Source organism: Leucopleurus acutus (genome assembly GCF_964270905.1).
Source record: "Leucopleurus acutus genome assembly, chromosome: 7".
NCBI classification, from domain to species: Eukaryota; Metazoa; Chordata; class Mammalia; order Artiodactyla; family Delphinidae; genus Leucopleurus; species Leucopleurus acutus.
The window spans coordinates 13,785,746-13,803,460 of record NC_139150.1 but is presented as its reverse complement, the minus strand read 5'-3'; the positions used below and the strand labels follow the sequence as shown (position 1 = coordinate 13,803,460).

General features: G+C 39.5%; 2 protein-coding genes across 3 annotated transcripts in view; one reads left to right on the top strand and one right to left on the bottom strand.

Annotated features, from left to right (window-relative positions):
* The window catches only part of FBXW2 (F-box and WD repeat domain containing 2), a 31,794-nt gene extending 18,596 nt beyond the window's left edge, over nt 1-13,198 (bottom strand). The window contains exons 1-3 of one of the 2 annotated variants that reach the window (XM_082843529.1): nt 13,092-13,198; nt 12,881-12,989; nt 7,447-7,956 (exon numbers count right to left, since the gene is read on the bottom strand). In XM_082843529.1, the coding sequence (XP_082699655.1) occupies nt 7,447-7,936 (490 nt within the window). In that variant the 5' untranslated portion in view covers nt 7,937-7,956; nt 12,881-12,989; nt 13,092-13,198. Of the gene's footprint in view, nt 1-7,446; nt 12,851-12,880; nt 12,990-13,091 lie in introns of those variants that run through there. The other variant, XM_082843530.1, reaches the window with a different exon arrangement.
* A 3,099-nt stretch (nt 13,199-16,297) lies between these two features.
* Nucleotides 16,298-17,395, top strand: B3GALT9 (beta-1,3-galactosyltransferase 9; the record flags this gene model as incomplete). The annotated part of the gene is made up of 1 exon (XM_082843372.1): nt 16,298-17,395. The coding sequence occupies exon 1, from the start codon at nt 16,421-16,423 to the stop codon at nt 17,393-17,395; it is 975 nt and encodes a 324-aa protein (XP_082699498.1). The 5' UTR covers nt 16,298-16,420.
* Nucleotides 17,396-17,715: the final 320 nt, after the last annotated feature.

The following is a 17,715-nucleotide window of genomic DNA, read 5'->3' as shown; positions in this document are numbered from 1 at the left end:
GAACTGACAAAGAAAAAACCATTCTGAAGCTGCAAAAATGTAGTCCCTGTAATAAGGACATGGTATCTTGGAAAAGCACCAACTGATCAGTTTTCTAAAAGTTTAAATGACTAAATAAAGTTAGCCACAATGCCACCTTTAAGGGTTGATCAAGAGCCACTGTTTCAGACAATGGAAAAATAGCTATCAGTTATGAAAGAGGCAGAGTATGAATTTCAACTGGGACAAACCCTATGAGAGCATACTGAAATGAAGACTATATTTGTTATTTTACTATTTAAGGATTCAGTTTCCTCTCTATAAAATGAAAGGCGAGATTTGGCTGGTGGTTCTCAATGGGCATATGAGGCATCAGAATCTACTGCGGAGCGTTATCAAAACACACGTGCAGGGCCCTATCTTCAGAGATTCTAACTTAGAACATCTGAGGTAGGATCTAATTACTGTAAAAGCTTGCCAGGTGATTCTAATGTATTAGCAATGCATTGAGAACCAATGATCTAGAACAATACCGTCCAATAGAAATATAAGGCAAGACACACACACAATTTAAATTTTTCTAACATCTACTTTAAAAAGTACAAATAAAAGGGGACTTCCCTGGTGGCGCAGTGGTTAAGAATCTGCCTGCCAATGCAAGGGACATGGGTTCGAGCCCTGGTCCGGGAAGATCCCACATGCCACAGAGTAGCTAAGCCTGTGCGCCACAACTACTGAGCCTGCGCTCTATGAGCCCGCAAGCCACAACTACTGAGCCCACGTGCCACAACTACTGAAGCCTGCCCGCCTAGAGCCCGTGCTCCACAACAAGAGAAGCCACCAAACGAGAAGCCCACACACCACAACGAAGAGTAGCCCCCGCTCGCCACAACTAGAGAAAGCCCACGCGCAGCAATGAAGACCCAACGCAGCCAAAAATAAATAAATTTATTTTAAAAAGTACAAAACAGGGAAAATAATTTAATATTTTTAACTCAGTATGCCAAAAATATTATCTAACATGTAATCAATATAGAAATTAATGAAATAGTTTACATTCTAAGTCTTCAAAATCCAGTGAGTACTTCCTATTTCACATCTCAGTTTGAACTAGCCATATCTCAAGCGCTCAAAAGCCATACGTGTTGAGTGGCTACCACACTGGACAGCACAGGTCTAGATAATCTTTAAGGTCCTCTCAGCTTTTTGGTCCAGTCAGCATTTTGTGACTATATTTCTAGGAAGCAAAGCAGGAAAAGAAATCATTTCAGATCCTATCTTAGCTTGGTTCTGATTTATTGCCAGTGTTCAGCCAGGGTCTCATTCATTCATTCATTCAACCCATATTTAGAGAACTTGTGTGTCAGGCAGGGCTCTTGCTCTTATGGTGCTTAGTCTTCCTATGAAGACAAAAAGGCTAAACAAACAATAACACTTCAGTACAGTAAGTGGTGGGCAGTACAAAAGCCCATAGCAAATACAAGGGGGGGATAAAAGGAGAAAGCGCCCCAGGTGAAGCTCCACTGAGTTTACAATCGTGCACCTCAACATCGAGGTGTTCCACGAACATGCCTCAGGAGATGGAGCGACTGGCTCCACAGCTATATCCTCTACTCTGCTGTTAAGCCGGGCTGTGCTGTAGGACTGTTGGAAGAAGGAATTTCATGGCTTAAAAAAAACCCCCAAACTTTCAGGTATTAACTAGCTGAAATCTAAAGGATGAATAAGTAATCAGCACCCTCTCCCCAACCGAAAAAAGCAGTATATGCCAGAGCTCAGCCAAAATTTCTGTAAAAGACTAGACAGTAAATATACTAGGCTTTTTGAGCCCTACAGTCTCTGTGGTAATTACTCCACTCTGCTGGATCCAGCCCCTGCAGCTCGTGGTTTACCAATCGCTGGAATATAACTATTAAAGCACCTATTAAATATCCCTATATATTACATAAATATACGTGAATAGGCATTGGGGTCGATTCATAAAGAACTACTTGAATCCATTCTAAAAGCTACCTAGGAATTATTTACAATGCTTGTCAAAATGCATTGCCTAAAACATGGACACTGATAACAGTTCGGTATGACTGGGAAATAGTGGCAAGGTTAGGCTGGAGAACTCGGTCGGGAGGATATTTAACTATGACCTTATCTGCATTTCTGAAAGATCACTATGGCTGCATCAAAGAAAATGGTTTGAAGGGGAGCAAAACTGGAAGCAGGAAGGCCAGTTATAAACTAGGAGGGAGGATAAAGAAAACGTGGCCTATACATACAAAGGATTATTATTCAGCCTTAAGAAGGAAGGAAATTCTGACATACGTGACAACATGGAGGAACCACGGAGACATTATGCTAAGTGAAATTCAGTCAGTCACAAAAGAACGAACACTGTAAGATTCTACTCTAGGTACTCTAGGTACCTAGAGTAGTCAAATTCAGAGACAGAAAGTAGAATGGTGGTTGCCAGGGGCTGCAGAGGAGGGAATAGGGTGTCATTGATTAATGAGTACAGTTTCAGTTTGGGAAGATGCTAAAAGTTCTGGAGATAGATGGTGGTGATGTCTGCACAACAATGCACTTAAAATGGTTAAAATGATAAATAATATAGTTTACCACAATCTGATAAAAAAAGGGAAGGAGATTATCTAAATTAATTATTTAAACTAGTTTATATAGGAAAACACGAGGCCATTCAGTTTTACACCCTAATAAACATCAGAAAACAATCAGGTTGGGTAAAGAGGTTGTAAATGATACAGTGTAGAGGAAAGTGAAAGGGAACTAAATGTAGACTATTTTTCATTATATAAAAGGGGGAAAAAGCCCTCTCAACTCAGAAAACAATCTTTGATATAAAAATTACAGAGATGGGTAATGTAACAAAGGTAAGCAGAAAAATGAGCCGTAACCCAAACAGAGTAAGCTATCTTATCAAGTTAAGTTTAAATATTTAACTGGTAGAATCAGATCTCAGCTCTCAAACCACCCCTCTGAGTTATCTGACTCTGTTAACCAACTGAATAAACATTTACCAGTACCTCTTCAAGTCAGGCAACTTTCATTCTCCTTCTTGAAACTCTCTTCATTACCCTTGTTTCTTTACCTCTCCCCTTTCTCTGAGTACACACTCAAAGGATCCCCCTATGCTCTATCTTCTCCTCTCTCCATCACCTTTTAAAATTTCACTTACAGCCATAGCTGTGATGTGACTAACTCCTAAATCATTCTCTCTAGCCCTGAGCACTCTCCAAAGCTCTCACCCAGCATTTCCAGATACTGTGGGAATCTCCACTTAGACATCCAACTGAATTCAGTTCATCCCAAATTGAATTCCATCTATCCTCTTGAATTTATCCCTTCATTTTCTATTCTTTTACTACTACTACTATCTTCCTAGTTATACACACAGCTAGAAGCCTTCAGCCATTTTTGAAATCTCCCTATTCCTTACCACATACCCAGTTCATTGACAAATCCTGTCAATTCTATTTCAATAGCTGCTCTTCTCTGCAACCGCTACTTTTAAAAATCTCTACCCTTACTATCCTATATCTAGACCTATTTAAGCTCATCTAAACTGCAAGACTAGTCATTTAAATTGCAAGCGCAAGATGTGTCTATGTCAAAGGGTATCAACAGAATTAGTATCATCTCCTAGGGGGAACACTTCAGAAATTTCTAGGGTGGCTTCACTGTCACAATGAGAGGACATCACTGGCATCTACTGGGCAGAGTCCAGGAATGCTGGACATCCTGCAATGTTTGCAGAGCACAAAAAGAATCTGTATTCTGTATGACATTCCATAAGGTTCTGCCAGATATTTGTAAGTGAAAATCTTAGTTATCTGACTGAACCTAAAATCTGTTTTACAAAGAGTATTAGCAGTTTAACTGTATACCTAATTTTCTATGAGTGTAACTAACTACCAGATAAATTGAGGAACGACGTACTTTCCTGGGAACTCTGCTAAGAGTCTTTCACCTTTTGAAAAGATGGTGTCACAGATGATACAAAATACAACATGATACAAATGTTGTGTGACACAAACACAACATTCTGCATTCACAGCTGTCATGTTCACAGTAATAGTACACATAGGTGTAAACATCTGATTACTTTACCACCTTCTAAGCCATGCTTGAGCACGTGTTCAATGTGTATTACTTTAAATCACAGTCCTCTTATTTCTCCTCTGGATCAAAGTTTGGGTATTATATTGATTTTTAAAATGTGTACTTATAGATAAGTTACTTCCATGATTTTTACTTCATGATAGGAGAATACTGTAAAATATGTCATCAAAAGAGGACCTGGGTCTGACAGAAACAAGAAACACTAGTTTATCTGAAATGGAAAGCTCTGAACTCGGCCCTTTTTCTGCTCAAAAATCTTTCATAGTTTATAGAAAATTGTCCAAATACATGTTCCTGGCATTCCAGGCTTGTGAAAACACAGCCCAAGCCTATTTCTTCAGATTATACTCTAGGAGTCTCTCCCTAATTATATTCTAAGATTTCAGCCAACATGGGTTTTATTTTCATCCTCCATGCTTCATGCTTGGCCCTTTCGAATGCTGATATTCCTATTGGAAAGCCCTGTGTATCTCAACTCTCCAAAAATCTATACATTCTTCAAGACCCAACATAAACACTGCTCTACTTTACCAAATGGAAGAAATCATTCCTTCTTCTGAACAATTATATAATTTTATTCCCTCATACAATTCAACAGTATCACTTTTTTGGTTGGTCTCTCTTTTAATTAAGATATAATTGACATATAACATTATATTAATTCCAGGTGTGTAATGTAATGATTTGGTATCTGTATATACTGTGAAATGTTCATCACAGTAAGCCTAGTTAAATATATCATTTGATCATACCTCTTTTATAGCTCTCGTTTTTCCCATTCGAATGTTAAGCCAGAGGTTACAACACAGCCACTTATAGGTTGAATATGACCCAACCACAATATTTTAAAATTCTGAATAATACTTAAAAATTAATACTTTTTAAAAAAACGAGGGTATTTCACAAAAATTTAGACTTGGGGCTTCTCTTGAAAAGTCAGATCTGACAACTCTGAGCCTGAATCCCACATGGCAATAATTTACTACAGTGGAGCAGCAACTATCCACTTCAGTGTTTTCTTATTAGCCACAGTTCACACGGAGACCTTTACTTAATCAGGTTACCTTCCTGATCCCAGTGTGTACGTTCTCTGCGGAAAGAACTGCTCTAATTCAGCTATGCATGCCCTCACACAGTCTGTCACACAGTAGGCATTTTATAAATAAATACCTACTGAACAGCACAAAGCACAACAGTTTCCTTCCTTACCATTTCAGAAATAAGCAGAATAACTACCTCATTCAATCCATACCATGTTAATTTTTAGCATTATCGATCTTTTTGGTAATATTGTTTTATTGCTTGCTTAAGGGCTAATCTGAGAGTCACTGTAAATTTATTGCCAAATTCAGAATTTCCCAATTCAACCACAGTGAAAATACAAGCTCTTAAGTAACAAAGTGATACAAACACATGTTTAATTCTATTAACAAATATTTCTCACTAGTTAACAGTCCCAGGAATGCTGCGTTAAACTAATGCTTTGGATCATTTTCAATAAACAAAGCATAATTTTCCATACGCCAACCTGGTGAATTTAATCATACTAAAAATAACATAGCATATAGACCCACCTAGAGAATAATCTTAAAATGCAGGGTTGGGTCCACAGTTATCTGCAGATATTAACTGTCCAGGTAGTTAAGGAATTCAGTGAATGTATTCCATTTACTTCTGTGACAAGTAACAGGTTTTACGGCATTTTAAATGCGAAGTTTAACAAGAAATTAAAAAAAAAAAAAAAGCTGGAATTCGTTCTGAAAATGAGTCAACTGCCAGTATCGACCCAAGTGTGAATAAATGCCAAGCTCAAAGGCAATACGGCATCTTAATCTTTAAAAAAAAATTACCTGCCGGTGATCATGACGCGAAAAGGATATTGAAAAGCCATCACCACAGCTGGAAAAGTACATCAAAGTGTAAAAGAACAAATGATGTTGTTCCAGTAATCAGGCTTTTTATAGGACAGGGAAAATAATGTAAGCACGGAGTAATTTCAGGATGGCAAACAAACAAAACCATGAAATGCCTTAAATTTAATGTTTATTTTATAAAACTGACAAAGTGTCTAGCATTTCAGAGAATGTCACCACGTGAGAAAATGTACATCCTCAATGAATAAAGAAATGCCATTTTAAAACAATATTGAGAAATCATACCTCTCTTAATTATTAAAAATATTAAAACTGAGTCTGGTAGGACTCTGAGGGAGAAGCAGGTTACTTTAGACTTTGCTGTGGGCATAGCACCAATCCAATATATCTGGAAAGGACATTTAAGAGGAGCTAGAAAATTATTCATACGTCTGGATCTTGTGATTCTACTCTGAGGCTTCTGCCCCAAATAAATAATTCAAGGAGAAAAAATAATGCAAACAAAAATATTCATAAAAATAGAAACAACCTGAATATGCATAATACGGAAATGGCTAAATAATTATGATATATTTACACAAAGGAACAGTATATACTATTAAAAATGACAACTATGTAATTTAGGTAATACTCAAGTGTTTATTAGAAATCATCCTGGATGATTTCTAATCATCCAGAACATGGAGTATCCCTATACTATATATATTATATATGATGGAAATAAATAGGCATTGCTATCATTGGTTAAGAACTGCCTAGAGCCATTCTAAATTTTGCTTGAGAATTATTTACAACACCTATCCAAATGTATTGCCTAAAACATAGGCACTAATTATAATCACACATGTAGAAACACATGCCCATTATAATTGGAAGATACACATAATTCTAATTTTAATGATTACATTTGTTATAAAAAGTTACCTAACTACTTGCTTAGTTTTAAAATACCCAACTGTCTTCATTCCCATGCCCAAACTCTTCTAAATCTTCTCACCACAGGATCTTAGAGCAAGACAGAAATATCTCCTTTTCCATATTTTACAGACAAGGGAACAAACAGAGAGGTTATATAATTCTTCCAAAATGACCTATTTGCTAGGACTAGACAGCAACTTTTCTACTGTTTTTTCCCCTAAAATCATAGCTGATAGAAAAAAAAAAAAACCCAACATGGAGGACTGTACATGGAAGAAAAGCACAGAAACAAGTAGAGCTTTCTGACACACATCACGTTTAAAAAAATGTCTGGAGCTTTCTTCTCATAAAATTTTATAAAAATAATTGTCTTCTCAGAGTGAAAAAGGATAAAGAGGAGAAAAACCAGTCAGGGATGGAGGGATAATGCCATTATAGATATATAATTAACAATTGCCATTCTCAAGCCTGAGGAGTATTTTGTTCTATTTGTAAGACTACACTCTATGAAATGCAAAAAAAAAGTTCCAGGCTCTCTTACCTGTACAGAGGAGTCCATCTTTGTAGTAAAGTGCATACACTCTGGCACTGTGTCCAATTAATGATGAGGTCTCAAAGGCTTCATGGTCCTCCAGTTGCTTCATTCTCAAAATAGCCTTCAAATAAACCTTCTTCCAGTGCAAAGCGTCCTGAACAGAATCATCTATCTGCCAGCCCAAATTTTTACAGGCAGTCTGCCACACCTCTGTACAGGCACTTATCACCTTATTCCACTGTTTAGAGACGAGGCAGCATGTGAGTAAAGTCTGAGGATCGAGCCATTTTAACAAATAAAAACTGAGCTCCAGGGGAAGGAGTTTGAGGAAGTCCCGCTTGAGGAGAGTCTCCAGGTTATTGGAGAGATGCCTGAGCTGGACTGCCCCACTCAGACTAATCAGGTGATCCAGAGTTTCATTTTTCTGCAAGTCCGTCAGAGAAAGAAATGTAACAGAAATGTTATCAAGCCATGTCTCAAAGTCCTTTCTCTCCATAAGGTTATGGAAAAATTTACCTGTGGCACATCAAAATATTGTATTAGTTCTGCTCAAAATGACCGTTCAAGCAAGACTGCTAACAAATGAAGTATTAAAAATTAGTGTAAAAAACTTGGCATTACAACATTATGCTTAGTTACATTACAACTTTACAGTTAATACACTGTATTTTTCTGAAAAATTTCCATGCACACAAAAGAAAATACATTTGTGAAATCAAACTTTAACAAATCATGACCTCAAAACATAACTCAATGAAATTTATGCTGGTGTGTGCGTGATTTGCTCCTTTTGGAGTCTAGCACATGCTACATGCATCTCCACAGTAAAAGATTTACAGAGTATTCATTCCTTATGAAACAGTGTATTCTATACAATGGAACCCCCATCAAAACCATCATAATACCATTTCCTTAATACACTCTATTTGGGCACTAAAATCACAAAAATAAGCACAAGGATGTGACAACCAGAAAACAAGTCTCCGGAGCAGTAATTTGAGACACTGGTCATCATGCTAGGTACAACGTGACCTGTTACTAGAATCACAGAACTGACTACTGGCTTTTGCAATAGATATTCAGGCAAAAAGGTTTGGGGAAGAAAAATAAGCAGATGCAGTAAGTTATACGGCTCATGTATTCTGGTTCTTCCACTTCCTTTATGGCACTGCCTGTTATAACGTGAATTACCAAAGGCCTTATCTGGCCTTACATAGTCTGTTTTTATAAGCCTCATATGAGCTGGTGACAACTCTTAACCTCATGTACCCCCAGAGAGCCATGAGGGTCCTGGAAGCCTGCACAAATAAGACAAATTAGTAACTCTGATGCTTAAAAAACACCCAAAGAAAGGGACCATCATCTTCACTTTGCCGATGAGGAAGCTGCAGGTCAGGGAAGGTAAGTGATTTGCCTATAGCCAACAGAGCAGACTGAAAGCCAGTGCTCTCAAGATCAGTACTCTTCTAAACACACCAAGTGTCTCTCTCTGAAGCCAGCTACCACCAGGAGAACTGCAACCTGGTGATAGAATCTGGGAGCACCAAGCCTGATTATATACCACCTTCCCCTTTAGGGCTAGATACAACAAAAAAAATTTACAAGTATCCAGCAAAACATACTATGTCAAGGTGTCAACACACTCTTAACAACGGGGACTAAACTAACAGGAAGAGAACAAAAAATAAAGCAAATCACGTAAAAACCATCGTTCCCAAGATAGGCCATGTTGGTAGATATTAGTGCTGGGTGATGGGTACATGGAGGTTTTTTATTCTATTTTCATATGTTGAAACATTTCAATGATTAAAAAAAAGAATAAAAACTTTCCTTCTAATCTGATCCCTCAGTTTCCCATCAGATTATCATACTAATTTAAAAACTTTATGTCCACATTAAGGGCTTCCCTGCTGGCGCAGTGATTAAGAATCCACCTGCCAATGCAGGGGACAAGGGTTTAAGCCCTGGTCCGGGAAGATCCCACATGCCACGGAGCAACTAAGCCTGTACGCCACAACTACTGAGCCTGCGCTCCAGAGCCTACGAGCCACAACTACTGAAGCCCGTGTGCCTAGAGCCCATCCTCTGCAACAAGAAAAGCCTCCGCAATGAGAAGCCCTCACACCACAACGAAGAGAAGCCCCCGCTCGCCGCAACCAGAGAAAGCCTGCACGAAGCAACAAAGACCTAATTCAGCCAAAAATAAATAAATAAAATAAATAAATTTATTAAAAAAAAAACCTTTATGTCCAAATTAAGTTAGAAGAGGAAAATAAACTCCTTTCCATATATGTCACCTAGATCAAGGTTTACACAAATATCCAGATCTCATCGTCCAACTTTGTTAATGTTAAGGTATGTAAAAATCATTTTCATTAATTTCCCAATATCAAATTTGGTGGGAATGTTATTAGACAAAAAGCAGTCAAAGCAAATAAACCTCTTCCAATCACATCATCTGTTGTCTAATATTTTTGAACAGTGAATGGACTTTAACCCTCAGGGTTTGGGCTAGGTAGGATTTATTAATTTAAGGATTTACTTGGCTGCCAAAAAACGATGATTTCACCAAAAGTTTTATCAACTTAACACAAGATAACAAGCCTCCTGGGACTTCCCTGGCGGTCCAGTGGTTAGGACTCTGTGCTTTCACTGCCAAAGGCCTGGGTTCGATCCCTGGTCAGGGAACTAAGATCCCACGAGCCACTCGGCGCAGCCAAAAAAGAAAACAAACAAACAAAAAACCAAAATAACAAGCCTCCTCCTTTTTCTGTATCCTAACAACCTTTTATCTATAAAATTTCTGGAAAAGTTTTACTTTAAAAAAATCATTCACAGCAAGACCAAAAAAAAAAGTTTCTGTGGACATTCACAAAATGTCACAACAGCTAATTAGTTAATACTGGCCAATTAAAAACATAACCAAAACATCTGCCCAGGCATCATTTTTTGCAGTGAAGAAGCAGGGGGGCTTCCTCTATCTCACCTGCACCGCCACACACACACAGTATGCCACAGGTCCATCACAGAAACGCTGACATTTATGTAAGATGAACTGTCGTTTAAATGGACACAACGCAAATTTATAATACCCGTGAAAACAATATCATTACCAAATAACTAAGAGACATCATACAGCATGCCAAATCAATGTATCCGTGACACTACAGAGATTATGGGACGAGTTTTCCAACGAGCACCTTTAAAAACCCAGCCATTTCTGATATTTATATACTCTCCTAACTCCTAATAAGAATTTTTCTTCCCACTCTTACATTAGAAATTGCCCTTTAAGGTACTGAACCCTTTACGGGAGGCTCTTTTCCAGTTCATCTTTCACTGTCATGAAAAAGGCATCTTTTAAAAATAAAGCAGGCCCCATTAACTTTGCAGAATGCACTATTAAAAAAAAAATCAGCTTTTGTTTCTCTAAAAAATTGAACTGACTCTGGAGAGAACTTTCTTAAGGTCACAGGTCTAAACTGAACTCTTAGAGAGCCTCTAGGAATATCATGTACTGGCAGCAAAGGTCCCACGGGGAAAACTTCAGGAAGTGGGATTTCAATTCAACTGAAGGAGGAGCTTTTAAAACACCAGAGCTTTCCAATAATGGAACAGCTGCCTCCGGAGTGGTGAGCTTCTCATTACTGGGAATGGTCAAGGACAGCTGGATACAGAGGCAGAATGAGGTAAATGAAAATGCTTTGGAGCAGTCAAACCTTTTACTGATTCAGCCACTTCCTCTGTGATCATGGACATGTTCAACTAACTTCTAAGCTTCCGTTTTGTCATCTGTAAAATGGAAGCTAGCTCACCTTGAGGGCTGTGAGAATCAGGACCAGAGTAGGGACATGCCTAGCACAGGGCCCTTGTAAGTTTTATTACTATGAATACCTGGCAGGAAAGCTCCACTAACATCCCTTTCAACCCTATGACATTACCACAGTTTATCTTAAGATGGCTTAAAATACACAGACCAAAAAACTCAAGTGCTCAAACTTACTGGGAATTTAATTTTATAATTAAGGGCAGTTACTGACTTGAGGCTATGATTTCCCACCAGGTGCATTTTCTCTCCACCCTCTCCGCACTCCATGGTGTCTCATCCTTTATTTTCCCCCTCACTTAAGACTAAACATTAAACTTGCCTTTCTGCCCTCAATAGTAACAATCACAAACCTCTGAAACAGGTGGATGATGAAAAGATTCCTAAACTGGGAGATGGGAGACCTGGGTTTGGTCTCTGGTTCTACCATTAACTCCCTATGTTCCCTTAGGCAACTCTCATTTTTGTACTGGTTTGACAGACTAAAGTACTACTCATAGATATTACCTCACTTGATTTTCACAACCTTGTGGAAGGTATCAGAATTGCCCTTAACTAATAAATGAGGAAATTTATGGCCCCAAAGGTGGAGTGACTGTCCCAGGGTCCCACAGGAAGGAGCAGGTGCAACATCTGTCCCAGCCCCCACCCTCCAAAACCAAAACCAAACCAAACCTATACTCCCAGGTCTTACTAAAGATACAACATTCTCGATTAAACATGATGAATGCATTTTCCTCTCCTCCCTCAGGACCCGGCCTAATCAAGAGAGAAAGCAAGACACTTGTTACCCTTGGCTTCGTCTTCCCTCTCTTTTCTTATTAAGTATAGCCAGCAGTTTAAGAGTACAGAGGCTCTGAACTTATCTAAATGAACTTACATACTTATATTCTGAATATTCAAGAAGCTAGTAACACTGGTTGCTTCCAGAGAATGCTGGAGGGCTGAGGAATAGGGGTGAGGGTCCCTTTATGAATTTAAAACCGTGTGAATATCCGTTCTGTGTAAATCCGCCTTCAGTTTTAAGATGAATGTTTAAAAGCTTTGAAAGAATACAAATAGTGTTTCTGAAATAAGGGCTCTGCAACACCACTTGTTGCTGGGTGACCCTGGGCAAATCGCTTCACCGATCTCAAGCCCAGTTTCCTCACTTACAAAAGGTAACCACGAACAGGTAACCCTACAAGGGTTTTTAAGAGGAATAAACAAGATAATGCACTTAAAACGTTTAGCACAGTACCCGCACACTGTAAGCCTACAAGAAATGCCGATTACCATCATTATTCAGCATTAACCTTGTTATCTTTATTGCAAACAGCACTACACATACACACCTGTTTCCATGGCATACCCACAATTATGGCGCAGTCCCTCACATTAGTACAGCGCTTTATACTTCATAAACCACCTCTCCACACTTCATCATCTTTCAAACTCATGGCAGCCCTGGGACATGACTGTTAACTCATTTCGCAGCTAAGGAAACTGAGGCACTAGGAGGCAGTCACTCCGAGACTCAATTCTCCCATCTCTAAAATCAACTCCAGATCCCTTCAACCCGTTCGTCGCTCCCGGGTCCCCTGCTCCCGGAGCCGTGTTCCGCGCGGCACTGACCTGAGCGAGCGCCCCGGGGCCCGGGACCTCGCGCCGGGTTCACACCGACTAGGCGCGTTCGGGCCGCCAGAGCCTCGCAGCGGCCGGGTCCGCTCCGCAGCCATGGCGCCTGCAGGGAGAGAAAGACAAACAGCCCGAGGCGCGGCGGGTCAGCAGAGGCGCGGGCGCCAGGCAACCCCCTCCCCGACCCGGGCCCGCCTCATATACAGACCTGGACCTGCGGCCGCCGCTCGGGTCCGCAGCCTCACAGGGGAGCGGCTTCCGGTGCTGCCTACGTCATCTCCGCGCGTCCCTCCACCCGCGGCGCCCGGCGGACGCGGCTGCACTTCCGGCCCCGCCTTAAAGGGGAAGTGGGAGAGCTGAGGAGCGTAGAGGGAGGCGGAGCATGCGTAGGTCCGCTTAGACCTGTGGCAGATGGACCAAAGTTTACTTCCAGGCTGTACACACGGATTTGTCCCGCAGGTTTATGTCCGTCATCCAATCTGATCTTGCACCGACTGTGCGGCACTTTTTCTTATTATGCTTACTTTACGGAGGAGAGAGGGAGAATTTAAGAGAGGTGTCCAAAGTCAAACAACGTATAGATATAACATTTATATAGACAATAAGGCACCCGTATGTCCAGTTAGTGGTAGAGCACATCTAGGGTGCTCTTGAAACATGGGAAATAAAAAGTTGATTCTTTGTGGTGGAAACTAAGCATGGAGTCCAGAAAGGTCTCAAGAGAGCAGATTTGATTCGGTAGGCAACAGGAAGCCTCTGTGAACTTCGAAGCCAGAGAGTGACTGATGACAACATTACAAGAAAATTTAGGAAGACATGGGTACACAGATTGGATAAACTTTATGAAAGAAAAGGCAGTGCTAAGGTAATCAAGAAAACCAGGCACCCCTATCTATTTGCAGCAAATGGTCTCAACCCCAGGATGGTAGGAGTTTGATGAATGAAACTGAAAATTCCAGATGGAGCTGCCCCAGAGACAACATTGTTTCAACCTCTCATGGACAAAGAAACCAAGTTGTCTAAGTTTAAGCCCAGAGGCTATCCAGGAGCAAAATTTATGGCTCATTAAAAAATGAAAAGAAAATTGCAAAATTGAATTTGTATTTAATTAAATCCAACACCTGTGTAACCATTCAATTTAGTATATGTAAAAATTCCCTTTCATTTGAATTTTTTTTAGGATATATATTCCCACTTTGTAAAAATCTCCAAGATTGCACAATGATTGTTGAGAAAACATAGCCAACTTTAAAATGTAATGAATTATTCCTAGCCAAATAACTACAAAAACTGCTATGAATGGCAGGTAGGAAGATCAACGTGCAAAAAGAAAAACATGAAATATGGCCTGGCGTAGGAACCGAATGTTCATTACAACTGCTTATGTGACAGGAACATATAAATATGCTGGATGTTTTTTCTTTCCTTCCTTCCTTCCTTCCTTCTTTCTTTCTTTCATAAACTTGCTGCTCAAATGGTATTTGGAGTAATTCCTACACATTCACGCAATAGGAAAATTGCAAACATCAAATGCTTAGTTTCTCTGATTCAGGCTAAAATGGACTACACGTTTTCCATTTTGAGATAAAGTTGCCTGGGAAAGGTAGATGGATGACATATAATTTATTTAGGAATGTTCTTCCATGGCCTATACTAGGAATTCAAAATCCTTCTTGATGAGACATAAACCAAACCACACCATAAGTTTCTTTGGGTAGAAAAAAAATGCACCCACTAGAGATGACAAGTATCCCTTGATATTTAACACATTTGTTGCAATGTGCAGGTACCAGGGAGCAGAAACTACTCCAACTATTTAGTTTCTTGAGATGCACTCCTTCTGTGATGATGCTATGGAGAGATGATATGGGTGAACTAACTGTTCTTTCAATTCCCACACACATTTCACCAGGCACTTCACCAGGATCATTTTCAAGAGGTAAATAAGGTTGGAAGCATTTGAAGAGGTTTGCTTTCTAGTCTTTGTTCTGGATTCACTCTAGCTGTAACATGATCAGCACTTGCTGTCCTATGGAGCCAGCAGGTATTCTGGGACAAAAGCTCAGGTTGATTGACAAGAAACCTTATCCTTAAAGTCTCCGGCACAAGGTACTGTACCTCAATTGCTGTTAGACTGAGTGATCCTGAGATACATTTGGGCATACTTTGGCATCTGGACTCAATAATTTCCAAAGCCCTGAAATCGTTCACAGACAAGATGCAGGCAAGTTTCTTATAATCTTTGAAGCATTTTATATCTATTAAAATAAGCTTTTAGTAGGCTGAAGTTTCTTCTGTGTGTAAATCATCAGAACTGAGAAAATGGAAAGGAGTTCAGATTATAATTGTGAGTTTGTTTTGCTTTGTTGGTTTTTCCTATTCAATAGACACGGGAAAGTAAAAGATGGAACTCAGGATTCTCTAGTGGTTAAGAGTGAGCTTTGAAATCTGACAGATTTGAGTTCAGATCATGGCCTTACCTCACCCTCTTATTCACTGAGAGATCTTGGGCAAATTCCTATACTGCCTGTATGCTCAGCTTAAGTTTGAAGATAACATATCTGAAAGGGATATTACCAGGGCTGAATGAGTTGAGGCATGTAAAGTGCTTAGCACAGTGCCTTGCCCTCAGCAAGCGCTCAGGAAGAGGTAAGTGTCATTAGGGGAGTCTCTGTTGATTGAAGCTCCAATGAATAGAGATTTAATTCCTCCAATGTCCCCTGGCTCTGTTATATTGCAATACTACATTGTTTATGCTCTTCCAGATGGAAAGTTTCCATCTCTTTTGATGAGGTAGAGTAAGCTTGGCACAGGTATGTCCTAGATCTCTGAAGAGGTGCTATACAGATAGCAGAAATCTGCCCATATTGATAGATGCGTCAGATGGATTAGGGGACATTGTCAAAACAATGTCAGAATTTATTGTTAAATTGAAAAGTCATACTAGAAGAATGTAAATGTTTGATAGTAGCCATTGTTCAGTGGCCAAACAAAGCTACCACTCCATTGAAAAACAGCCTTTGACCTTTGTAGTTAGAGAAGAAACTGATCCAAGTGCTTCAATTCCAGAAAGAATATCATATATTTTCCTGTAGGCTTTTAGCACAATGGTACTTGTTACTTTATATCCATGTGTCTATGTCTGATTTCTCTTTGCTTCCCCAGTGTCTAACACAGTGCCTTGTATATAGTAAGTAGGCTTTCCTCCAAGCAAGAAAACAACCAGCATTTTATTCATAATGCCTACTGTCCAGGGGGCCATGATATAGTGGAAGAGACAAATAACAGGACTAAATAATAAACACTTAAAACAGTGTAGCGCTAAGTGTTGAGAGAGGTACATATAGTGTTCAGTGGGGACGAAAACAGAAATGGAGATGGAGCTTGAATGTGTGTTCTTTTATTTAGGTGACATTCTGCAGACTTCGGACTCACCAGTGGTGTTTCATTCTGTTTAATGTTATTCTATTTCATGCCTTGCTTTTTGGGGCTGATTTTGTGGAAGAATATTTTCTGCATGCTTTGCCTTATATAGATATGAAAGTTCTTGAAATTAAGGATAAGGCAAGAAAATTGAACATGGAGCCCCTAAGAAGTAATCTTTCCAAATACTATATCCTGAGCCAGTCAGAGGTGTGTAAAGGGAAGAACATATTTTTGCTCTCTCTTATCTTCAGTAGCCCAGGAAATGGAACAAGGCGGGACCTCATCAGGAAAACCTGGGGTAACATGACCAGTGTCCGAGGGCATCCCATTCTCACACTGTTTGCTTTGGGAATGCCTGTTTTGGTGACTGCCCAGCAAGAGATAGACAAAGAGTCCCAAAAGAATAATGATATAATTGAAGGAATCTTCTTGGACAGTGCTGAGAACCAAACTCTGAAGATTATCACCATGACGCAGTGGGCTGTGACTTTCTGCCCTAATGCCCAGTTCATTCTCAAGGTTGATGAAGAGATGTTTGTCAATCTACCAAGCTTGGTAGACTACCTCCTCAATCTGAAAGAACACCTTGAAGATATCTATGTAGGAAGAGTTATCCATCAGGATACACCCAACAGAGACCCTAATAGCCAAGAATTTGTCCCTTTCAGTGAGTACCCAGAAGAGTACTACCCAGATTACTGCAGTGGTGAGGCCTTTGTTATGTCCCAAGATGTGGCTCGGATGATGTACGTAGTTTTCAAAGAAGTCCCCATTATGGTGCCTGCTGATGTGTTTGTAGGAATTTGTGCTAAATCCGTTGGCCTAATACCCATACACAGTTCAAGGTTTTCTGGGAAAAGCCACATCAGATTCAACAGATGTTGCTTTAAGTTCATTTTCACATCCTCAGAAACTACAGATGCCGAAATGCCCCTGGCATGGAAGGAAATTAACAGTGGGAAAGAATGTACGCTGTTTGAAACCTACTATGGGCTCATTTCCTGCAAACTTCTGACATACCTTGACAGCTTTAAACTTTTTCACATGGGTACCATAAAAAATAATGTCATGTATTATGGTGATTAGGATTTCTTTGTTTTTCTTAAAAGTGTGTTCTTTAAAAATTCCTTCCTACCTTGTTACGGAAAGTGTCCCTCCTTCCTTGTGTTTTATGTAGTTTCTCTGAATCTTTGATTGTACTCAGCAGGTTGCAGTGTTCTTAGTGCTCTGATGTACTACATTGAATTGAGATCTCATTTTAAGAAATTTAAGTTGGTGTAGCATAATTCTTTTCAAAATAATACCTTTTGTCTAGAAAAGAGAGAACATTAAATTTAATTATAACCAAGAGTCTTGTTTCTCTTTACAATTAATGGATTTCTAAAAATCACATTCTATGGAACTGT